This window comes from Anomaloglossus baeobatrachus, chromosome 3 (assembly GCF_048569485.1).
Source record: "Anomaloglossus baeobatrachus isolate aAnoBae1 chromosome 3, aAnoBae1.hap1, whole genome shotgun sequence".
In the NCBI taxonomy this organism is placed as follows: domain Eukaryota; kingdom Metazoa; phylum Chordata; class Amphibia; order Anura; family Aromobatidae; genus Anomaloglossus; species Anomaloglossus baeobatrachus.
Genome location: NC_134355.1, coordinates 705,953,054 through 705,980,148, shown reverse-complemented (window position 1 = coordinate 705,980,148; position 27,095 = coordinate 705,953,054). Strand labels below are relative to the sequence as shown.

The 27,095-nt window shown below is 47.4% G+C and overlaps 1 protein-coding gene across 1 annotated transcript in view; it reads right to left on the bottom strand.

The window, feature by feature from the left end:
* Positions 1 to 365: 365 nt before the first annotated feature.
* Positions 366 to 27,095, bottom strand: part of ATRAID (all-trans retinoic acid induced differentiation factor) — a 59,845-nt gene continuing 33,115 nt past the window's right edge. Inside the window, exons 2-7 of the mRNA XM_075338891.1 lie at positions 9,088 to 9,212; positions 8,909 to 8,980; positions 8,758 to 8,829; positions 8,565 to 8,686; positions 898 to 998; positions 366 to 818 (exon numbers count right to left, since the gene is read on the bottom strand). Coding sequence (XP_075195006.1) covers positions 714 to 818; positions 898 to 998; positions 8,565 to 8,686; positions 8,758 to 8,829; positions 8,909 to 8,980; positions 9,088 to 9,212 — 597 coding nt within the window. The 3' untranslated portion in view covers positions 366 to 713. The remainder of the gene's footprint in view (positions 819 to 897; positions 999 to 8,564; positions 8,687 to 8,757; positions 8,830 to 8,908; positions 8,981 to 9,087; positions 9,213 to 27,095) is intronic.

The window sequence follows — 27,095 nt, the reverse complement described above, 5'->3', positions numbered from 1 at the left end:
GCTCCCCATCCCCGCTCCTCCCTGCGGCTCCCCATCCCCGCTCCTCCCTGCGGCTCCCCATCCCCGCTCCTCCCTGCGGCTCCCCATCCCCGCTCCTCCCTGCGGCTCCCCATCCCCGCTCCTCCCTGCGGCTCCCCATCCCCGCTCCTCCCTGCGGCTCCCCATCCCCGCTCCTCCCTGCGGCTCCCCATCCCCGCTCCTCCCTGCGGCTCCCCATCCCCGCTCCTCCCTGCGGCTCCCCATCCCCGCTCCTCCCTGCGGCTCCCCATCCCCGCTCCTCCCTGCAACTCCCCACCTCTGCCGCTCCCCACCTCCCCACCCCTGCTCCTCACTCTTTTCAGCCCCACCCTCACCGTTTTCTGCCGCTTCCCAACCCTTACTCCCTGCCCCCTGCCTGTTCCCTCAATCCTGCCTCACAGCTGTGGACCCTCAGATCAGGGCCGCTACAGCCTCAATATTTGAGGAAAAGATAAAATCCGTGTGAACATTGAGCCGTTTCTTCCGCTATCAGCTGCTGACATAAAACCATTTCTGCAGTTTATATTCCGATCTTTCACTGGGTCTTCAGATTTATATACACATCCTCCCGGTGATGGCCGCAGGCAGTTGATTGGCTGGATGAGATGGATTTTCCAGTGTTCTGCCCCCGTTATGAGGTGGCCGGCAGAGAACAGCGGTCAGCAGTGGACAGTGCCTGGACGAGGGTCCTGGCGCTAATGGCTCTTCACCTTCTTGCGTTGCGTGCACCACAGCAGGACGCACAGAGTGACGGTCACCGAGGCCAGGATCCCGAAGAACATGACCATGGGGAACGAGCCCTGCAGGGAGATAACCACAGCGATGTGACTCACGCCGGACCCCCGGGAGGCAGCACCGGCCGGGCACAGCCATCATTACCTCTCTTAAGCACTTGTATCCGCTGAACCCTGGAGCACAGACGCACTGCGAAGATCCCGGACCGTCAGGAGCGCACAGAGAGTTCTCCGGGCACAGTAGCTCTGCGGAGAAAACACAAGGGATGTGGCTCTGCAAGGCAAGCTGCGTGATGGCCATCACTAACACACATGGCCACACACACTGGCACTGCTGTATATGCATCACAGGAGGGGCCGGGGGCTACAGTACACACAGCACAGGAGGGGCCGGGGGCTACAGTACACACAGCACAGGAGGGGCCGGGGGCTACAGTATACAGTGTGTCCACCGCCATTAACTTGAGAACGGCGGCAGCTATAGGCATAGAAGTGGTGTCTAGGTATAGTAAAGTAGCCATGCGCTACACAATGAAACCACCTATAGCGCCACCTGGTGGAAAACAACAAAGTTAGCATTTTTATCTTGAAAACGGAACGAGATGGAGTTAACTTTTTTTCTCTTTCAGCCCCGGGGCACTTTCCGTTTTGTTTTTTGCTCCCCTTCTTCTGAGAGCCATAACTTTTTTATTATTCCGTCAATCTTGCCATATGAGGGCTTGTTTTTTGTGGGACGAGTTGTACTTTTAAATGAAACCATAAGTTTTACCATATAGTGTACTGGAAAGCAGCAAAAAAATTCCAAATGCGGAAAAATTGCAAAAAAAGTGTGATGGCACAATAGTTTTTGGGATGTTTTATTCACGGTGTTCACTATATGGTAAAACAGATGTGTGGGTGTGAGGCCTGAGGTCGGTGCGAGTTTGTAGACACCAAACATGTATAGGGTTACACTTGTATCTAAGGGGTTAAAAAAAATTCCCAAGTTTGTCCAATAAAAGTGGCGAACGTTTTGCGCCATTTTCCGAAACACGTAGCGTTATTTTTTGGGATCAGTGATGGCTTATTTTTTGTGTCTCGAGCTGACGTTTCTAATGGTAGCATTTTTGCGCAGATGCTACCTTTTCATCGCCTGTTATTGCATTTTGCATAAAACTTGCGGCGACCAAAAAAAAAAATGTAATTTTGGCGTTTGGAATTTTTTTGCCACTACGCCGTTTACCAGATTAATTGATTTTATATTTTGATAGATCGGGCATTTCTGAACGTGGCGATACCAAATATGTGTTTGTTTATTTATTTTTTAACCCTTTAAATTTTCAATGGGGGGAAAGGGGGGTGATTTGAACTTTTAGGGTTTTTTTTAAACTTTTTTTTCACTTTTTTTTTTTATTTTACTAGTCCCCCTAGGGGGCTATAGCGGTCAGCAATCTGATCGCTCTTATCCATCTGCTGATCACAGCTATACAGCTGTAAGCAGCAGATTCAGTCACTTTCTTTTTCCCTCTGTTCCGTGCCGAGGGAAAACGAAAGTGAAACTTCATAGCTGAATGTGTCATCACATGACCCTGTGCTACGATGGCAACCACCGATAGTCACGTTATCACGCACGTAACTTCCGGTGGGGGCGGCGGTAAGTAAAAAAACATGGCCGCGCGCATTTAGATCTTGCTGCCAGACTTTGGCAGCGAGATTTAAGGGGTTAATAGCCGCGGATGGAAGAGATTCCACCCGCGGCTAGCAGGCACACGTCAGCTGTTGAAAACAGCTAATGTGTGCCGACCGCCGCCGCGGGGCTTAACGGGACACGCTCCATGACGGATATATCTGTCCATGGTCGTGAAGGGGTTAAAGTTTTGGGCCTCATCAATTCCATCCGAGTCCACACCTTATATACAGAAATGCTGCGATTAGAAGGTGTAACCCTCACAAGACTGCGGACGAGAAGCCACACCTCATGGAGGCCGCCTACAAGTCACTGGGTATGGAGGCTGCGTGGCCTCCGCTCTCCTGACCTCACCCCACTGCACTTCTTTCTGTGAGGTCACATCAAACAGCAGCGACCCCCTCCCCCAATATTGCAGGACCACGACCACGTATCACAGATGTGTGCAGACGTGTCACCTGCCATATTACACAGCGTGCAGCAAGATACAGTATGCTGTGCAGAGGCCAGACGTGCACCGCAGCCAGATACAGTATGCTGTGCAGAGCCCAGATGTGCACCGCAGCCAGATACAGTATGCTGTGCAGAGCCCAGATGTGCATTGCAGCAAGATACAGTATGCTGTGCAGAGGCCAGATGTGCATTGCAGCCAGATACAGTATGCTGTGCAGAGGCCAGACGTGCACCGCAGCCAGATACGGTATGCTGTGCAGAGCCCAGATGTGCACCGCAGCCAGATACAGTATGCTGTGCAGAGCCCAGATGTGCATTGCAGCAAGATACAGTATGCTGTGCAGAGGTCAGATGTGCATTGCAGCAAGATACAGTATGCTGTGCAGAGGCCAGATGTGCATTGCAGCAAGATACAGTATGCTGTGCAGAGGCCAGATGTGCATTGCAGCAAGATACAGTATGCTGTGCAGAGGCCAGATGTGCATTGCAGCCAGATACAGTATGCTGTGCAGAGGCCAGATGTGCATTGCAGCAAGATACAGTATGCTGTGCAGAGGCCAGATGTGCATTGCAGTCAGATACAGTATGCTGTGCAGAGGCCAGATGTGCATTGCAGCCAGATACAGTATGCTGTGCAGAGCCCAGATGTGCATTGCAGCAAGATACAGTATGCTGTGCAGAGGTCAGACGTGCATTGCAGCAAGATACAGTATGCTGTGCAGAGGCCAGATGTGCATTGCAGCCAGATACAGTATGCTGTGCAGAGGCCAGATGTGCATTGCAGCAAGATACAGTATGCTGTGCAGAGGCCAGATGTGCATTGCAGCCAGATACAGTATGCTGTGCAGAGGCCAGATGTGCATTGCAGCAAGATACAGTATGCTGTGCAGAGGCCAGATGTGCATTGCAGTCAGATACAGTATGCTGTGCAGAGGCCAGATGTGCATTGTAGCAAGATACAGTATGCTGTGCAGAGGCCAGATGTGCATTGCAGCCAGATACAGTATGCTGTGCAGAGCCCAGATGTGCATTGCAGCAAGATACAGTATGCTGTGCAGAGGTCAGACGTGCATTGCAGCAAGATACAGTATGCTGTGCAGAGGCCAGATGTGCATTGCAGCGAGATACAGTATGCTGTGCAGAGGCCAGATGTGCATTACAGCCAGATACAGTATGCTGTGCAGAGGCCAGATGTGCATTGCAGCCAGATACAGTATGCTGTGCAGAGGCCAGCTGTGCATTGCAGCAAGATACAGTATGCTGTGCAGAGCCCAGATGTGCATTGCAGCCAGATACAGTATGCTGTGCAGAGGCCAGATGTGCACCGCAGCCAGATACAGTATGCTGTGCAGAGGCCAGATGTGCACCGCAGCCAGATACAGTATGCTGTGCAGAGGCCTGATGTGCACCGCAGCCAGATACGGTATGCTGTGCAGAGGCCTGATGTGCACCGCAGCCAGATACGGTATGCTGTGCAGAGGCCTGATGTGCACCGCAGCCAGATACGGTATGCTGTGCAGAGGCCTGATGTGCACTGCAGCCAGATACAGTATGCTGTGCAGAGGCCAGATGTGCATTGCAGCCAGATACAGTATGCTGTGCAGAGGCCAGATGTGCATTGCAGCCAGATACAGTATGCTGTGCAGAGGCCAGATGTGCAGTGCAGCCAGATACAGTATGCTGTGCAGAGTGCAGATGTGCACTGCAGCCAGATACAGTATGCTGTGCAGAGCCCAGATGTGCACTGCAGCCAGATACAGTATGCTGTGCAGAGGCCAGATGTGCACTGCAGCAAGATACAGTATGCTGTGCAGAGGCCAGATGTGCAGTGCAGCCAGATACAGTATGCTGTGCAGAGGCCAGATGTGCATTACAGCCAGCTACAGTATGCTGTGCAGAGGCCAGATGTGCATTGCAGCCAGCTACAGTATGCTGTGCAGAGGCCAGATGTGCATTGCAGCCAGATACAGTATGCTGTGCAGAGGCCAGATGTGCATTGCAGCCAGATACAGTATGCTGTGCAGAGGCCAGATGTGCATTACAGCCAGATACAGTATGCTGTGCAGAGGCCAGATGTGCATTACAGCCAGATACAGTATGCTGTGCAGAGGCCAGATGTGCACCGCAGCCAGATACAGTATGCTGTGCAGAGGCCAGATGTGCACCGCAGCCAGATACAGTATGCTGTGCAGAGGCCAGATGTGCATTGCAGCAAGATACAGTATGCTGTGCAGAGGCCAGATGTGCATTGCAGCAAGATACAGTATGCTGTGCAGAGGCCAGATGTGCATTGCAGCAAGATACAGTATGCTGTGCAGAGGCCAGATGTGCATTGCAGCCAGATACAGTATGCTGTGCAGAGGCCAGATGTGCACCGCAGCCAGATACAGTATGCTGTGCAGAGGCCAGATGTGCACCGCAGCCAGATACAGTATGCTGTGCAGAGGCCAGATGTGCATTGCAGCCAGATACAGTATGCTGTGCAGAGGCCAGATGTGCATTGCAGCCAGATACAGTATGCTGTGCAGAGGCCAGATGTGCATTGCAGCCAGATACAGTATGCTGTGCAGAGGCCAGACGTGCACCGCAGCAAGATACAGCATGCTGTGCAGAGGCCAGACGTGCATTGCAGCCAGATACAGTATGCTGTGCAGAGGCCAGATGTGCACCGCAGCCAGATACAGTATGCTGTGCAGAGCCCAGACGTGCATTGCAGCCAGATACAGTATGCTGTGCAGAGTCCAGATGTGCATTGCAGCCAGATACAGTATGCTGTGCAGAGGCCAGATGTGCATTGCAGCCAGATACAGTATGCTGTGCAGAGGCCAGATGTGCATTGCAGCCAGATACAGTATGCTGTGCAGAGGCCAGATGTGCATTGCAGCAAGATACAGTATGCTGTGCAGAGGCCAGATGTGCATTGCAGCCAGATACAGTATGCTGTGCAGAGGCCAGATGTGCACCGCAGCCAGATACAGTATGCTGTGCAGAGGCCAGATGTGCACCGCAGCCAGATACAGTATGCTGTGCAGAGGCCAGATGTGCACCGCAGCCAGATACAGTATGCTGTGCAGAGGCCAGATGTGCATTGCAGCCAGATACAGTATGCTGTGCAGAGGCCAGATGTGCATTGCAGCAGGATACAGTACCGCTCTCAAGTTAATGGTGGTGGCCAGGATATGGGTGGACACACTGTATACATCACAGGAGGGGCTGAGGGATACAGTATATACATCACTGGAGGGACTGCGGGTTACAATATACCAACTAAATGAGTATTGTGATCACATGATGCTTGTTATACATGTCGTCCTACTCCAAGCTGTATAGGCCGAGAGCCAACAACCAATAAAGTAAATCAGGTGATGTGCATCTCTGTAATGACACAACACCCTATATAAGGGGTGCATACTTATTAAGCAACTTCCTTTCCTTTGGCAAAATGGGTCAGAAGAGAGATGTGACGGGCTCTGAAAAGTCCATATTGTGAGCCGTCTTGCAGAGGGATGCAGCAGTGCTGAAATTGCCAAACTTTTGAAGTGTGATCAACAAACAATCAAGTGTTTCTTGGCAAATACCCAACAGGGTTGCAAGAAGCGTGCTGGGCAAAAAAGGTGCAAAATAACTGCCCATGAATTGGGGAAAATCAAGCGTGAGTGTAAAATCCCAGCTGGATGTGACTAGCTGTGAGGCGTGCAGCCCGTGTGATATTGTATGTATTTTATACACACATATATAGGTGTATTGGCAGTAACAGTATGTAGCACATCCCTTGTCCCTATCAGCTTCTGCCACACTGACTTCCCCCGAGTTGTGGAGGATTGCTGTAGAGTCATGCAGGGTAAGCAGACGTGGAGCGGGGACGCCGCTGCACCCGGGGGGAGGGGGGGGGGTTCACTTCCATTGCTAGGTAGGTTTCATTTAGGGTTATCCTCTGAACCACAGGGGCTCTGTCCTGCCTGAGCTATGTGTGTCAGTATGGGGGGGGGCTCTAGGTTTTCTTGCTGGTAGCCAGTAATTGTGTTTCTTTGTGTAAAGTGCATTAATGGTATTGGGGGGGGGGGGGGGGGTGATCTGGGGGTTGTGTATAATTTTGTGTAAATTCATATTTTAGGTGTGCTGCTCTGTCCATTCTGTGTTTTTCTTGTGTGCACATTGTCCTGTTTGCAGGTTAATCACGCCCTGCCGGGCATTTGTCCCTAAGTTTGGGCGAGGGGGTGGGAGATCCACCTAAACACTGCTTACCTGGGGAATTATTGACTCTGAGATCTTCAAGAGATAAGCAGGAAGAGTCATCCTCTGGGGAATAAGCTGCGGCTACAGGCAGCACCCCAGAGAGCTGTGGAGAAACTCAGATTTCCCTGAAAAAAAGACTGCTGGAGGATTGTGACTGATTTATCCTCTGGAAGAGAAGCTGCGGCTCCCCAGAGAGACCTGGACATTTTTCTCTTACTGGACTATATTCGTGTTTCTGGACTATTTTACCCTCCGTTGATGGATTATTTTATGGACTTTGCTTGGAATAAATGTTGTTTGGATTGTTCACTCATCTCTCACTCTGATTGGGTGATATGTGAGAAGGTCCCCGTGACAGGGGGTTTAATGTATATTTTATATATACACACACACGTATTCTTTTATTTGATAGATTAGTATAACTGTCTGTATCCAGTGTTTGGATTGGGCTACAATATATATATATATATATCTATCTATCTCTATCTCTATCAAGGGGGAGGCTACAGTCATATAAGCTACTTGTGGGACATACACATTACTGAGGGAGGGGGGGGGGGGGGGGGGAACATATTAAAATGAGTTGAGTTAATCTTAATCCTAGATGATGCCATTACAGTAAGTGACAGGTACCACCGCCGGGCCCGGTTCACCATTTTCAGAGGCACTGCTCCGCTTTTGTGACTGTAGCGGACTCCCTGCTGTGCAGAGCAGTGTCAATCACCAATGGCTGCCGCCCCGCCCGTGAGTCTGAAGCCCCCCCACTCTGGCTGGTGAGCTACTTCAGCCAGGGGGCAAGTTGTGCCGGAGAGGAGCAGCAGAGAAGGGGGTCACACGGTGTTCGGCTCAACTCGCCCAGTGTCATGGCAGTACCTGGCGCTGTTCACACCACAGACTGGCACTCCACACTGTGGTTTCTCTGAGGTTTCTGAGTTGCACAGCCAGGCTCGGGTGTCGTCCAGCTGTGTGCTCATTAGTCATCGGGCTGGAAGGGGTTAATCTCTGCTGGTTACCTCTACGACCACATGTTATAAGAAACCCATCACAGCTCCCTAAGATGGTGGAAACTGACTTCCCGTGCAGACTACAGCTTTATGCGATACCACTCCAGGTGCTGCTGTGATAGAGTTGCTGGTTTGTGTTGTGGGAATTCTCTCGTCTGTTTATTCCCTCCCTGCTCTTCCTTTCCTCCTGAGCACGTATTGTCTAATACCTCTGTGCGTGATTGCTTTGAAAACAAAAACCTATTTGTGTACGATTAACCACTGTACACGGCGCGGAGCTGCTGCCGCTGACACTCAAAAGACAAGGTGAGGTGTTCACACCCCGCCAGCAGCTGCCGCCGGGCCCCCAGCTCACGGGCCCCATAGCAGAGGCGTGGCCTGCAGACATTGACAGTACGTCACTGGTAGAACCTTCCACAACACATTACATGCAGTCCCCTGCCCCTCACTCACCCACTCCTCCGGTGCGGTTACATCCATCCCTCTGGTCCTGGCAGACGCGGACTCCGGCACTGCTGTTCACACTCCGCCAGGCCCCGTCTCCCCCAGGACAGCTGATGTTGGGGGGCAGCGCTCTAACACAAGAGGAGCGGTTAATCAGCTGAAAAGACAATGGGGCGGAGCTGAGGGTCACATGATCACTCACATGTACTGCAGATTGGTCAGACCCTGAAACATGTCAGGCGGCAGGTCCTGCAGAGGATTCTGGGAGAGGTCTCTGAAGACGGAGAGGACACATCATGGACAAGGCACATTATGGAGGGGGGAGAGGGGACACCAATATCGGGGCCACTTACATGGCGGCCAAAGAAGAGGGAAGATGGAGGGCGGGGTCCAGGTGGGCGATGGAGCAATTATGGAGATCGAGCCTAGAAGTGAAAAATGACGAGTCACCAATAATATGACGCCAGTGAGGAGCCCCCCGGATATACCGTCCCCCCGTATACATCACCCCCCGGAAGGTATATAGCTGTACCCGACGATGGTGTCCGTCTCGATCACACAGCAGCGGGCGTCAATCCTCGCCCCCGCAGAGGCCGCACATCGTCTCCCCACATCAGACGTATTCTTCATCTCCCCTGGACACAAGGTGCAATTCAGCTGTGGAGACACAAGGGTTAATCAGTGACTCCGCCCTGATATACGAGGGGAGGAGCCACAGGTAAATATGGACTAACATGTGTATGATGGGAGTGATTGTTACAGTTAGACCCATGATGCAGTGACGATGGCCGCCACCCCGCCGGGTCCAAGTGATGCAGAGACGCAACGTGCAGCCTCCATATTACATAGTGATATCCCTACCGCCATCAGAGTGCAGCTCCGCGATAACGCAGGGCAGAACCGCCCGTCACTAAAGAGCCGAGCTGTGATCCCCCCGCACACCCACCACACAGCGTACACAGCCGAGCTGTGATCCCCCCGCACACCCACTACACAGCATACAGAGCCGAGCTGTGATCCCCCCGCACACCCACCACACAGCGTACAGAGCCGAGCTGTGATCCCCCCGCACACCCACCACACAGCGTACAGAGCCGAGCTGTGATCCCCCCGCACACCCACCACACAGCGTACAGAGCCGAGCTGTGATCCCCGCGCACACCCACCACACAGCGTACAGAGCCGAGCTGTGATCCCCCCGCACACCCACCACACAGCGTACAGAGCCGAGCTGTGATCCCCCCGCACACCCACTACACAGCATACAGAGCTGAGCTGTGATCCCCCCCCGCACACAGCATACAGAGCCGAGCTGTGATCCCCCCGCACACCCACTACACAGCGTACACAGCCGAGCTGTGATCCCCCCCGCACACCCACCACACAGCATACAGAGCCGAGCTGTGATCCCCCCGCACACCCACCACACAGCGTACAGAGCCGAGCTGTGATCCCCGCGCACACCCACCACACAGCGTACAGAGCCGAGCTGTGATCCCCCCGCACACCCCACCACACAGCGTACAGAGCCGAGCTGTGATCCCCCCGCACACCCACCACACAGCGTACAGAGCCGAGCTGTGATCCCCCCGCACACCCACCACACAGCGTACAGAGCCGAGCTGTGATCCCCCCGCACACCCACCACACAGCGTACAGAGCCGAGCTGTGATCCCCCCGCACACCCACCACACAGCGTACAGAGCCGAGCTGTGATCCCCCCGCACACCCACTACACAGCGTACAGAGCCGAGCTGTGATCCCCCCGCACACCCACTACACAGCGTACAGAGCCGAGCTGTGATCCCCCCGCACACCCACTACACAGCGTACAGAGCCGAGCTGTGATCCCCCCGCACACCCACTACACAGCGTACAGAGCCGAGCTGTGATCCCCCCGCACACCCACTACACAGCGTACAGAGCCGAGCTGTGATCCCCCCGCACACCCACTACACAGCGTACAGAGCCGAGCTGTCCCCCCGCACACCCACTACACAGCGTACAGTACAGAGCCGAGCTGTCCCCCCGCACACCCACTACACAGCGTACAGAGCCGAGCTGCGATCCCCCCACACACCCACTACACAGCGTACAGAGCCGAGCTGTGATCCCCCCGCACACCCACTACACAGCGTACAGAGCCGAGCTGTCCCCCCGCACACCCACTACACAGCGTACAGTACAGAGCCGAGCTGTCCCCCCGCACACCCACTACACAGCGTACAGAGCCGAGCTGTGATCCCCCCACACACCCACTACACAGCATACAGAGCTGAGCTGTGATCCCCCCGCACACCCACTACACAGCGTACAGAGCTGAGCTGTTGTGGACTGTTCGGCCGGGACCACACGGGACACTAGTGCAATCCTCGCATGACACTCTGCTCACGCTAGCAGCACAGCAGAGCCAAGTGTCATGTTATCGGACCACAGCTGCGGGGGAGGGGCAGTGCTGAGGAGGGGCGGGCCGGCACATATTTCTCTCCCTCTCTCCTCCGTAGCCGGCTATTGCCATTCACGCTCTGCATGCGTGGTTATACCGGTGCACCGCGAGTGCAGTGTGATTTTTCTCTCGCCCCATACACTTGAATGGGTGCGAGAGAAACAATGTTTGCATTTCCCCCGCAGCATGCTGCGATTGTTTTCTCGCTCCAATTAGGGCTGAGAAAATAATGGCTCGTGCGCTGATATACAGGCTAATAGTGGAATACGATGTTTTATCGCACTGCACTCGCTCAGATTTTCGCGCCGTGTGACTTAGGCCTTACTAGTATTAAGAATTATATGAAGATATCCAAAAACAAGACTCAAACTGGCATCTGAGCTGTACTCAGATCCAGGACTTTCTGGTAGTGAATCATACTGACTTACCGTAATATAAAATGATGAAACCCGTATACAGTGTACATGTATCTCAGAAGAAGCTCTCTGCTGGTTACCCAATAAGAGACAAGTTATGTATTCTTGCCTGAGAGCAGCGACTTCTATAAATGTATCTGAACTTCCGTAATTAACCCAGTCACATGTGCAACCTAGATCTGTACCTAACCCAGTCACATGTGCAACCTAGATCTGTACCTAACCCAGTCACATGTGCAACCTAGATCTGTACCTAACCCAGTCACATGTGCAACCTAGATCTGTACCTAACCCAGTCACATGTGCAACTTAGATCTGTACCTAACCCAGTCACATGTGCAACCTAGATCTGTACCTAACCCAGTCACATGTGCAACCTAGATCTGTACCTAACCCAGTCACATGTGCAACCTAGATCTGTACCTAACCCAGTCACATGTGCTACCTAGATCTGTACCTAACCAAGTCACATGTGCTACCTAGATCTGTACCTAACCCAGTCACATGTGCAACCTAGATCTGTACCTAACCCAGTCACATGTGCAACCTAGATCTGTACCTAACCCAGTCACATGTGCAACCTAGATCTGTACCTAACCCAGTCACATGTGCAACCTACATCTGTATATAACCCAGTCACATGTGCAACCTAGATCTGTACCTAACCCAGTCACATTGCTACCTAGATCTGTATATAACCCAGTCTCATTGCTACCTAGATCTGTATATAACCCAGTCACATGTGCTGCCTAGATCTGTATATAACCCAGTCACATGTGCTACCTAGATCTGTATATAACCCAGTCACACGTGCAACCTAGATCTGTACCTAACCTAACCATTGCTGCCTAGATCTGTATATAACCCAGTAACATTGCTACCTAGATCTGTATATAACCCAGTCACATGTGCAACCTAGATCTGTACCTAACCCAGTCACATTGCTACCTAGATCTGTACCTAACCCAGTCACATGTGCAACCTAGATCTGTATATAACCCAGTCACATGTGCAACCTAGATCTGTATATAACCCAGTCACATTGCTACCTAGATCTGTATATAACCCAGTCACATTGCTACCTAGATCTGTACATAACCCAGTCACATTGCTACCTAGATCTGTATATAACCCAGTCACATTGCTACCTAGATCTGTACATAACCCAGTCACATTGCTACCTAGATCTGTATATAACCCAGTCACATGTGCAACCTAGATCTGTATATAACCCAGTCACATTGCTACCTAGATCTGTATATAACCCAGTCACATTGCTACCTAGATCTGTACATAACCCAGTCACATTGCTGCCTAGATCTGTACCTAACCCAGTCACATGTGCAACCTAGATCTGTACCTAACCCAGTCACATGTGCAACCTAGATCTGTACATAACCCAGTCACATTGCAACCTAGATCTGTACCTAACCCAGTCACACGTGCAACCTAGATCTGTACCTAACCCAGTCACATTGCTACCTAGATCTGTATATAACCCAGTCACATTGCTGCCTAGATCTGTATATAACCCAGTCACATTGGGTTATATACAGATCTAGGTAGCAATGTGACTGGGTTATATACAGATCTAGGCAGCAATGTGACTGGGTTATATACAGATCTAGGTAGCAATGTGACTGGGTTATATACAGATCTAGGTAGCAATGTGACTGGGTTAGGTACAGATCTAGGTAGCAATGTGACTGGGTTAGGTACAGATCTAGGTTGCACATGTGACTGGGTTATATACAGATCTAGGTTGCACATGTGACTGGGTTATGTACAGATCTAGGTAGCAATGTGACTGGGTTATATACAGATCTAGGTAGCAATTTGACTGGGTTATATACAGATCTAGGTAGCAGTCACATTGCTACCTAGATCTGTACATAACCCAGTCACATGTGCAACCTAGATCTGTACATAACCCAGTCACATGTGCCACCTAGATCTGTACCTAACCCAGTCACATGTGCAACCTAGATCTGTATATAACCCAGTCACATGTGCAACCTAGATCTGTACCTAACCCAGTCACATGTGCAACCTAGATCTGTACATAACCCAGTCTCATTGCTGCCTAGATCTGTACCTAACCCAGTCACATTGCAACCTAGATCTGTACCTAACCCAGTCTCATTGCTACCTAGATCTGTATATAACCCAGTCACATGTGCTACCTAGATCTGTATATAACCCAGTCACATTGCTACCTAGATCTGTATATAACCCAGTCACACGTGCAACCTAGATCTGTATATAACCCAGTCACATTGCTACCTAGATCTGTATATAACCCAGTCACATTGCTACCTAGATCTGTACATAACCCAGTCACATGTGCCACCTAGATCTGTACCTAACCCAGTCACATGTGCCACCTAGATCTGTATATAACCCAGTCTCATTGCTGCCTAGATCTGTATATAACCCAGTCTCATTGCTACCTAGATCTGTATATAACCCAGTCACATGTGCAACCTAGATCTGTACATAACCCAGTCTCATTGCTGCCTAGATCTGTACCTAACCCAGTCACATGTGCAACCTAGATCTGTATATAACCCAGTCACATGTGCTACCTAGATCTGTATATAACCCAGTCACACGTGCAACCTAGATCTGTATATAACCCAGTCACATTGCTACCTAGATCTGTATATAACCCAGTCACATTGCTACCTAGATCTGTACATAACCCAGTCACATGTGCAACCTAGATCTGTACCTAACCCAGTCACATGTGCCACCTAGATCTGTACCTAACCCAGTCACATGTGCAACCTAGATCTGTATATAACCCAGTCACATGTGCTACCTAGATCTGTATATAACCCAGTCACACGTGCAACCTAGATCTGTATATAACCCAGTCACATGTGCAACTTAGATCTGTACCTAACCCAGTCACATGTGCTACCTAGATCTGTACATAACCCAGTCTCATTGCTGCCTAGATCTGTACCTAACCCAGTCACATGTGCAACCTAGATCTGTATATAACCCAGTCATATGTGCAACCTAGATCTGTACATAACCCAGTCTCATTGCTGCCTAGATCTGTACCTAACCCAGTCACATGTGCAACCTAGATCTGTACATAACCCAGTCTCATTGCTGCCTAGATCTGTACCTAACCCAGTCACATTGCAACCTAGATCTGTATATAACCCAGTCACATGTGCTACCTAGATCTGTACCTAACCCAGTCTCATTGCTACCTAGATCTGTATATAACCCAGTCACATTGCTACCTAGATCTGTATATAACCCAGTCACATGTGCTACCTAGATCTGTATATAACCCAGTCTCATTGCTACCTAGATCTGTACCTAACCCAGTCACATTGCTGCCTAGATCTGTATATAACCCAGTCACACGTGCAACCTAGATCTGTACCTAACCCAGTCACATGTGCAACCTACATCTGTATATAACCCAGTCACATGTGCTACCTAGATCTGTATATAACCCAGTCACATGTGCAACCTAGATCTGTACCTAACCCAGTCACATGTGCTACCTAGATCTGTACCTAACCCAGTCACATTGCAACCTAGATCTGTATATAACCCAGTCACATGTGCTACCTAGATCTGTACCTAACCCAGTCACATTGCTACCTAGATCTGTATATAACCCAGTCACATGTGCTACCTAGATCTGTATATAACCCAGTCTCATTGCTACCTAGATCTGTACCTAACCCAGTCACATTGCTACCTAGATCTGTATATAACCCAGTCACATTGCTACCTAGATCTGTACCTAACCCAGTCACATTGCAACCTAGATCTGTATATAACCCAGTCACATGTGCTACCTAGATCTGTACCTAACCCAGTCACATTGCAACCTAGATCTGTATATAACCCAGTCACATGTGCTACCTAGATCTGTACCTAACCCAGTCACATTGCTACCTAGATCTGTATATAACCCAGTCACATGTGCTACCTAGATCTGTATATAACCCAGTCTCATTGCTACCTAGATCTGTACCTAACCCAGTCACATTGCTACCTAGATCTGTATATAACCCAGTCACATTGCTACCTAGATCTGTACCTAACCCAGTCACATTGCTACCTAGATCTGTATATAACCCAGTCACATGTGCAACCTAGATCTGTACCTAACCCAGTCACATTGCTACCTAGATCTGTATATAACCCAGTCACATGTGCAACCTAGATCTGTACCTAACCCAGTCACATTGCTGCCTAGATCTGTATATAACCCAGTCATATGTGCAACCTAGATCTGTACCTAACCCAGTCACATGTGCAACCTACATCTGTATATAACCCAGTCACATGTGCTACCTAGATCTGTACCTAACCCAGTCACATTGCTACCTAGATCTGTATATAACCCAGTCACATTGCTACCTAGATCTGTACCTAACCCAGTCACATTGCTACCTAGATCTGTATATAACCCAGTCACATGTGCTACCTAGATCTGTATATAACCCAGTCACATTGCTACCTAGATCTGTACCTAACCCAGTCACATGTGCAACCTAGATCTGTATATAACCCAGTCACATGTGCTACCTAGATCTGTATATAACCCAGTCACATTGCTACCTAGATCTGTACCTAACCCAGTCACATTGCTACCTAGATCTGTATATAACCCAGTCACATGTGCTACCTAGATCTGTATATAACCCAGTCACATGTGCTACCTAGATCTGTATATAACCCAGTCACATTGCTACCTAGATCTGTACCTAACCCAGTCACATTGCTACCTAGATCTGTATATAACCCAGTCTCATTGCTACCTAGATCTGTATATAACCCAGTCACATTGCTACCTAGATCTGTACCTAACCCAGTCACATTGCTACCTAGATCTGTATATAACCCAGTCTCATTGCTACCTAGATCTGTACATAACCCAGTCACATTGCTACCTAGATCTGTATATAACCCAGTCTCATTGCTACCTAGATCTGTATATAACCCAGTCACATTGCTACCTAGATCTGTATATAACCCAGTCACATGTGCTACCTAGATCTGTATATAACCCAGTCACATGTGCTACCTAGATCTGTACATAACCCAGTCACATGTGCTACCTAGATCTGTACCTAACCCAGTCACATTGCTACCTAGATCTGTATATAACCCAGTCACATTGCTACCTAGATCTGTATATAACCCAGTCACATGTGCTACCTAGATCTGTATATAACCCAGTCACATTGCTACCTAGATCTGTATATAACCCAGTCACATGTGCAACCTAGATCTGTATATAACCCAGTCACATGTGCTACCTAGATCTGTACCTAACCCAGTCACATGTGCTACCTAGATCTGTACCTAACCCAGTCACATTGCTGCCTAGATCTGTATATAACCCAGTCATATGTGCAACCTAGATCTGTACCTAACCCAGTCACATGTGCAACCTACATCTGTATATAACCCAGTGATATGTGCAACCTAGATCTGTACATAACCCAGTCACATGTACAACCTAGATCTGTACCTAACCCAGTCACATTGCTGCCTAGATCTGTATATAACCCAGTCATATGTGCAACCTAGATCTGTACCTAACCCAGTCACATGTGAAACCTACATCTGTATATAACCCAGTGATATGTGCAACCTAGATCTGTACATAACCCAGTCACATGTACAACCTAGATCTGTACCTAACCCAGTCACATTGCTGCCTAGATCTGTATATAACCCAGTCATATGTGCAACCTAGATCTGTACCTAACCCAGTCACATGTGCAACCTAGATCTGTATATAACCCAGTCACATGTGCAACCTAGATCTGTATATAACCCAGTCACATTGCTACCTAGATCTGTACCTAACCCAGTCACATGTGCTACCTAGATCTGTATATAACCCAGTCACATTGCTACCTAGATCTGTATATAACCCAGTCACATGTGCAACCTAGATCTGTATATAACCCAGTCACATTGCTACCTAGGTCTGTACCTAACCCAGTCACATGTGCTACCTAGATCTGTACCTAACCCAGTCACATTGCTACCTAGATCTGTACCTAACCCAGTCACATTGCTACCTAGATCTGAACCTAACCCAGTCACATTGCTACCTAGATCTGAACCTAAACCAGTCACATTGCTACCTAGATCTGTACCTAACCCAGTCACATGTGCTACCTAGATCTGTACCTAACCCAGTCACATGTGCTACCTAGATCTGTATATAACCCAGTCACATTGCTACCTAGATCTGTATATAACCCAGTCACATGTGCAACCTAGATCTGTATATAACCCAGTCACATTGCTACCTAGATCTGTACCTAACCCAGTCACATGTGCTACCTAGATCTGTACCTAACCCAGTCACATTGCTACCTAGATCTGAACCTAACCCAGTCACATTGCTACCTAGATCTGAACCTAAACCAGTCACATTGCTACCTAGATCTGAACCTAAACCAGTCACATTGCTACCTAGATCTGTATATAACCCAGTCACATGTGCTACCTATATCTGTATATAACCCAGTCACATGTGCTACCTAGATCTGTATATAACCCAGTCACATTGCAACCTAGATCTGTATATAACCCAGTCTCATTGCTGCCTAGATCTGAACCTAACCCAGTCACATTGCTGCCTAGATCTGTACCTAACCCAGTCACATTGCTACCTAGATCTGTATATAACCCAGTCACATTGCTACCTAGATCTGTATATAACCCAGTCTCATTGCTACCTATATCTGTATATAACCCAGTCACATGTGCAACCTAGATCTGTACCTAACCCAGTCACATTGCTACCTAGATCTGTATATAACCCAGTCACATTGCAACCTAGATCTGTATATAACCCAGTCACATTGCAACCTAGATCTGTATATAACCCAGTCTCATTGCTGCCTAGATCTGAACCTAACCCAGTCACATTGCTACCTAGATCTGAACCTAACCCAGTCACATGTGCTACCTATATCTGTATATAACCCAGTCACATTGCTACCTAGATCTGTATATAACCCAGTCACATTGCTACCTAGATCTGTATATAACCCAGTCACATGTGCTACCTAGATCTGTACCTAACCCAGTCACATGTGCAACCTACATCTGTATATAACCCAGTCACACGTGCAACCTAGATCTGTACCTAACCCAGTCACATGTGCAACCTACATCTGTATATAACCCAGTCACATGTGCTACCTAGATCTGTACCTAACCCAGTCACATGTGCTACCTAGATCTGTATATAACCCAGTCACATTGCAACCTAGATCTGTATATAACCCAGTCATATGTGCAACCTAGATCTGTACCTAACCCAGTCACATGTGCAACCTACATCTGTATATAACCCAGTCACATGTGCTACCTAGATCTGTACCTAACCCAGTCACATTGCTGCCTAGATCTGTATATAACCCAGTCATATGTGCAACCTAGATCTGTACCTAACCCAGTCACATTGCTACCTACATCTGTATATAACCCAGTCACATGTACAACCTAGATCTGTACCTAACCCAGTCACATTGCTACCTAGATCTGTACCTAACCCAGTCACATTGCTACCTAGATCTGTATATAACCCAGTCATATGTGCAACCTAGATCTGTACCTAACCCAGTCACATGTGCAACCTACATCTGTATATAACCCAGTCACATGTGCTACCTAGATCTGTACCTAACCCAGTCACATTGTTACCTAGATCTGTATATAACCCAGTCTCATTGCTACCTAGATCTGTATATAACCCAGTCACATTGCTACCTAGATCTGTATATAACCCAGTCACATGTGCTACCTAGATCTGTATATAACCCAGTCACATGTGCTACCTAGATCTGTATATAACCCAGTCACATTGCTACCTAGATCTGTACCTAACCCAGTCACATTGCTGCCTAGATCTGTATATAACCCAGTCACACGTGCAACCTAGATCTGTACCTAACCCAGTCACATGTGCAACCTACATCTGTATATAACCCAGTCACACGTGCAACCTAGATCTGTACCTAACCCAGTCTCATTGCTACCTAGATCTGTACCTAACCCAGTCACATTGCTGCCTAGATCTGTATATAACCCAGTCATATGTGCAACCTAGATCTGTACCTAACCCAGTCACATGTGCAACCTAGATCTGTACCTAACCCAGTCACATTGCTGCCTAGATCTGAACCTAAACCTGTCACATTGCTACCTAGATCTGTATATAACCCAGTCTCATTGCTACCTAGATCTGTATATAACCCAGTCACATGTGCTGCCTAGATCTGTATATAACCCAGTCACATGTGCTACCTAGATCTGTATATAACCCAGTCACACGTGCAACCTAGATCTGTACCTAACCTAACCATTGCTGCCTAGATCTGTATATAACCCAGTAACATTGCTACCTAGATCTGTATATAACCCAGTCACATGTGCAACCTAGATCTGTACCTAACCCAGTCACATTGCTACCTAGATCTGTACCTAACCCAGTCACATGTGCAACCTAGATCTGTATATAACCCAGTCACATGTGCAACCTAGATCTGTATATAACCCAGTCACATTGCTACCTAGATCTGTATATAACCCAGTCACATTGCTACCTAGATCTGTACATAACCCAGTCACATTGCTGCCTAGATCTGTACCTAACCCAGTCACATGTGCAACCTAGATCTGTACCTAACCCAGTCACATGTGCAACCTAGATCTGTACATAACCCAGTCACATTGCAACCTAGATCTGTACCTAACCCAGTCACACGTGCAACCTAGATCTGTACCTAACCCAGTCACATTGCTACCTAGATCTGTATATAACCCAGTCACATTGCTGCCTAGATCTGTATATAACCCAGTCACATTGGGTTATATACAGATCTAGGTAGCAATGTGACTGGGTTATATACAGATCTAGGCAGCAATGTGACTGGGTTATATACAGATCTAGGTAGCAATGTGACTGGGTTATATACAGATCTAGGTAGCAATGTGACTGGGTTAGGTACAGATCTAGGTAGCAATGTGACTGGGTTAGGTACAGATCTAGGTTGCACATGTGACTGGGTTATATACAGATCTAGGTTGCACATGTGACTGGGTTATGTACAGATCTAGGTAGCAATGTGACTGGGCTATATACAGATCTAGGTAGCAATTTGACTGGGTTATATACAGATCTAGGTAGCAGTCACATTGCTACCTAGATCTGTATATAACCCAGTCACATTGCTACCTAGATCTGTACATAACCCAGTCACATGTGCAACCTAGATCTGTACATAACCCAGTCACATGTGCCACCTAGATCTGTACCTAACCCAGTCACATGTGCAACCTAGATCTGTATATAACCCAGTCACATGTGCAACCTAGATCTGTACCTAACCCAGTCACATGTGCAACCTAGATCTGTACATAACCCAGTCTCATTGCTGCCTAGATCTGTACCTAACCCAGTCACATTGCAACCTAGATCTGTACCTAACCCAGTCTCATTGCTACCTAGATCTGTATATAACCCAGTCACATGTGCTACCTAGATCTGTATATAACCCAGTCACATTGCTACCTAGATCTGTATATAACCCAGTCACACGTGCAACCTAGATCTGTATATAACCCAGTCACATTGCTACCTAGATCTGTATATAACCCAGTCACATTGCTACCTAGATCTGTACATAACCCAGTCACATGTGCCACCTAGATCTGTACCTAACCCAGTCACATGTGCCACCTAGATCTGTATATAACCCAGTCTCATTGCTGCCTAGATCTGTATATAACCCAGTCTCATTGCTACCTAGATCTGTATATAACCCAGTCACATGTGCAACCTAGATCTGTACATAACCCAGTCTCATTGCTGCCTAGATCTGTACCTAACCCAGTCACATGTGCAACCTAGATCTGTATATAACCCAGTCACATGTGCTACCTAGATCTGTATATAACCCAGTCACACGTGCAACCTAGATCTGTATATAACCCAGTCACACGTGCAACCTAGATCTGTATATAACCCAGTCACATTGCTACCTAGATCTGTATATAACCCAGTCACATTGCTACCTAGATCTGTACATAACCCAGTCACATGTGCAACCTAGATCTGTACCTAACCCAGTCACATGTGCCACCTAGATCTGTACCTAACCCAGTCACATGTGCAACCTAGATCTGTATATAACCCAGTCACATGTGCTACCTAGATCTGTATATAACCCAGTCACACGTGCAACCTAGATCTGTATATAACCCAGTCACATGTGCAACTTAGATCTGTACCTAACCCAGTCACATGTGCTACCTAGATCTGTACATAACCCAGTCTCATTGCTGCCTAGATCTGTACCTAACCCAGTCACATGTGCAACCTAGATCTGTATATAACCCAGTCATATGTGCAACTTAGATCTGTACCTAACCCAGTCACATGTGCTACCTAGATCTGTACATAACCCAGTCTCATTGCTGCCTAGATCTGTACCTAACCCAGTCACATGTGCAACCTAGATCTGTATATAACCCAGTCATATGTGCAACCTAGATCTGTACCTAACCCAGTCACATGTGCAACCTAGATCTGTACATAACCCAGTCTCATTGCTGCCTAGATCTGTACCTAACCCAGTCACATTGCAACCTAGATCTGTATATAACCCAGTCACATGTGCTACCTAGATCTGTACCTAACCCAGTCTCATTGCTACCTAGATCTGTATATAACCCAGTCACATGTGCTACCTAGATCTGTATATAACCCAGTCTCATTGCTACCTAGATCTGTACCTAACCCAGTCACATTGCTGCCTAGATCTGTATATAACCCAGTCACACGTGCAACCTAGATCTGTACCTAACCCAGTCACATGTGCTACCTAGATCTGTACCTAACTCAGTCACATTGCTACCTAGATCTGTATATAACCCAGTCACATGTGCAACCTAGATCTGTACCTAACCCAGTCACATGTGCTACCTAGATCTGTACCTAACCCAGTCACATTGCAACCTAGATCTGTATATAACCCAGTCACATGTGCTACCTAGATCTGTACCTAACCCAGTCACATTGCTACCTAGATCTGTATATAACCCAGTCACATGTGCTACCTAGATCTGTATATAACCCAGTCTCATTGCTACCTAGATCTGTACCTAACCCAGTCACATTGCTACCTAGATCTGTATATAACCCAGTCACATTGCTACCTAGATCTGTACCTAACCCAGTCACATTGCAACCTAGATCTGTATATAACCCAGTCACATGTGCTACCTAGATCTGTACCTAACCCAGTCACATTGCAACCTAGATCTGTATATAACCCAGTCACATGTGCTACCTAGATCTGTACCTAACCCAGTCACATTGCTACCTAGATCTGTATATAACCCAGTCACATGTGCTACCTAGATCTGTATATAACCCAGTCTCATTGCTACCTAGATCTGTACCTAACCCAGTCACATTGCTACCTAGATCTGTATATAACCCAGTCACATTGCTACCTAGATCTGTACCTAACCCAGTCACATTGCTACCTAGATCTGTATATAACCCAGTCACATGTGCAACCTAGATCTGTACCTAACCCAGTCACATTGCTACCTAGATCTGTACCTAACCCAGTCACATTGCTGCCTAGATCTGTATATAACCCAGTCATATGTGCAACCTAGATCTGTACCTAACCCAGTCACATGTGCAACCTACATCTGTATATAACCCAGTCACATGTGCTACCTAGATCTGTACCTAACCCAGTCACATTGCTACCTAGATCTGTATATAACCCAGTCACATTGCTACCTAGATCTGTACCTAACCCAGTCACATGTGCAACCTAGATCTGTATATAACCCAGTCACATGTGCTACCTAGATCTGTATATAACCCAGTCACATTGCTACCTAGATCTGTACCTAACCCAGTCACATTGCTACCTAGATCTGTATATAACCCAGTCACATGTGCTACCTAGATCTGTATATAACCCAGTCACATGTGCTACCTAGATCTGTATATAACCCAGTCACATTGCTACCTAGATCTGTACCTAACCCAGTCACATTGCTACCTAGATCTGTATATAACCCAGTCTCATTGCTACCTAGATCTGTATATAACCCAGTCACATTGCTACCTAGATCTGTACCTAACCCAGTCACATTGCTACCTAGATCTGTACCTAACCCAGTCACATTGCTACCTAGATCTGTATATAACCCAGTCTCATTGCTACCTAGATCTGTATATAACCCAGTCACATGTGCTACCTAGATCTGTACATAACCCAGTCACATTGCTACCTAGATCTGTATATAACCCAGTCTCATTGCTACCTAGATCTGTATATAACCCAGTCACATTGCTACCTAGATCTGTATATAACCCAGTCACATGTGCTACCTAGATCTGTATATAACCCAGTCACATGTGCTACCTAGATCTGTACATAACCCAGTCACATGTGCTACCTAGATCTGTACCTAACCCAGTCACATTGCTACCTAGATCTGTATATAACCCAGTCACATTGCTACCTAGATCTGTATATAACCCAGTCACATGTGCTACCTAGATCTGTATATAACCCAGTCACATTGCTACCTAGATCTGTATATAACCCAGTCACATGTGCAACCTAGATCTGTATATAACCCAGTCACATGTGCTACCTAGATCTGTACCTAACCCAGTCACATGTGCTACCTAGATCTGTACCTAACTCAGTCACATTGCTACCTAGATCTGTACCTAACCCAGTCACATTGCTACCTAGATCTGAACCTAAACCAGTCACATTGCTACCTAGATCTGTACCTAACTCAGTCACATTGCTGCCTAGATCTGAACCTAAACCAGTCACATTGCTACCTAGATCTGTACCTAACCCAGTCACATTGCTACCTAGATCTGAACCTAAACCTGTCACATTGCTACCTAGATCTGTATATAACCCAGTCACATTGCTACCTAGATCTGTATATAACCCAGTCACATTGCAACCTAGATCTGTATATAACCCAGTCTCATTGCTGCCTAGATCTGAACCTAACCCAGTCACATTGCTGCCTAGATCTGTATATAACCCAGTCACATTGCAACCTAGATCTGTATATAACCCAGTCTCATTGCTGCCTAGATCTGAACCTAACCCAGTCACATTGCTACCTAGATCTGTATATAACCCAGTCACATTGCTACCTAGATCTGTATATAACCCAGTCTCATTGCTACCTATATCTGTATATAACCCAGTCACATGTGCAACCTAGATCTGAACCTAAACCAGTCACATTGCTACCTAGATCTGTATATAACCCAGTCACATTGCTACCTAGATCTGTATATAACCCAGTCACATTGCTACCTAGATCTGTATATAACCCAGTCACATGTGCTACCTAGATCTGTATATAACCCAGTCTCTTTGCTACCTAGATCTGTACCTAACCCAGTCACATGTGCAACCTACATCTGTATATAACCCAGTCACACGTGCAACCTAGATCTGTACCTAACCCAGTCACATGTGCAACCTACATCTGTATATAACCCAGTCACATGTGCTACCTAGATCTGTACCTAACCCAGTCACATGTGCTACCTAGATCTGTATATAACCCAGTCACATTGCAACCTAGATCTGTATATAACCCAGTCATATGTGCAACCTAGATCTGTACCTAACCCAGTCACATGTGCAACCTACATCTGTATATAACCCAGTCACATGTGCTACCTAGATCTGTACCTAACCCAGTCACATTGCTGCCTAGATCTGTATATAACCCAGTCATATGTGCAACCTAGATCTGTACATAACCCAGTCACATGTACAACCTAGATCTGTACCTAACCCAGTCACATTGCTGCCTAGATCTGTATATAACCCAGTCATATGTGCAACCTAGATCTGTACCTAACCCAGTCACATGTGCAACCTAGATCTGTATATAACCCAGTCACATGTGCAACCTAGATCTGTATATAACCCAGTCACATTGCTACCTAGATCTGTACCTAACCCAGTCACATGTGCTACCTAGATCTGTATATAACCCAGTCACATTGCTACCTAGATCTGTATATAACCCAGTCACATGTGCAACCTAGATCTGTATATAACCCAGTCACATTGCTACCTAGGTCTGTACCTAACCCAGTCACATGTGCTACCTAGATCTGTACCTAACCCAGTCACATTGCTACCTAGATCTGTACCTAACCCAGTCACATTGCTACCTAGATCTGAACCTAACCCAGTCACATTGCTACCTAGATCTGAACCTAAACCAGTCACATTGCTACCTAGATCTGTACCTAACCCAGTCACATGTGCTACCTAGATCTGTACCTAACCCAGTCACATGTGCTACCTAGATCTGTATATAACCCAGTCACATTGCTACCTAGATCTGTATATAACCCAGTCACATGTGCAACCTAGATCTGTATATAACCCAGTCACATTGCTACCTAGATCTGTACCTAACCCAGTCACATGTGCTACCTAGATCTGTACCTAACCCAGTCACATTGCTACCTAGATCTGTACCTAACCCAGTCACATTGCTACCTAGATCTGAACCTAAACCAGTCACATTGCTACCTAGATCTGAACCTAAACCAGTCACATTGCTACCTAGATCTGTATATAACCCAGTCACATGTGCTACCTATATCTGTATATAACCCAGTCACATGTGCTACCTAGATCTGTATATAACCCAGTCACATTGCAACCTAGATCTGTATATAACCCAGTCTCATTGCTGCCTAGATCTGAACCTAACCCAGTCACATTGCTGCCTAGATCTGTACCTAACCCAGTCACATTGCTACCTAGATCTGTATATAACCCAGTCACATTGCTACCTAGATCTGTATATAACCCAGTCTCATTGCTACTTATATCTGTATATAACCCAGTCACATGTGCAACCTAGATCTGTACCTAACCCAGTCACATTGCTACCTAGATCTGTATATAACCCAGTCACATTGCAACCTAGATCTGTATATAACCCAGTCTCATTGCTGCCTAGATCTGAACCTAACCCAGTCACATTGCTACCTAGATCTGAACCTAACCCAGTCACATGTGCTACCTATATCTGTATATAACCCAGTCACATTGCTACCTAGATCTGTATATAACCCAGTCACATTGCTACCTAGATCTGTATATAACCCAGTCACATGTGCTACCTAGATCTGTATATAACCCAGTCTCTTTGCTACCTAGATCTGTACCTAACCCAGTCACATGTGCAACCTACATCTGTATATAACCCAGTCACACGTGCAACCTAGATCTGTACCTAACCCAGTCACATGTGCAACCTACATCTGTATATAACCCAGTCACATGTGCAACCTACATCTGTATATAACCCAGTCACATGTGCTACCTAGATCTGTACCTAACCCAGTCACATGTGCTACCTAGATCTGTATATAACCCAGTCACATTGCAACCTAGATCTGTATATAACCCAGTCACATGTGCAACCTAGATCTGTACCTAACCCAGTCACATGTGCAACCTACATCTGTATATAACCCAGTCACATGTGCTACCTAGATCTGTACCTAACCCAGTCACATTGCTGCCTAGATCTGTATATAACCCAGTCATATGTGCAACCTAGATC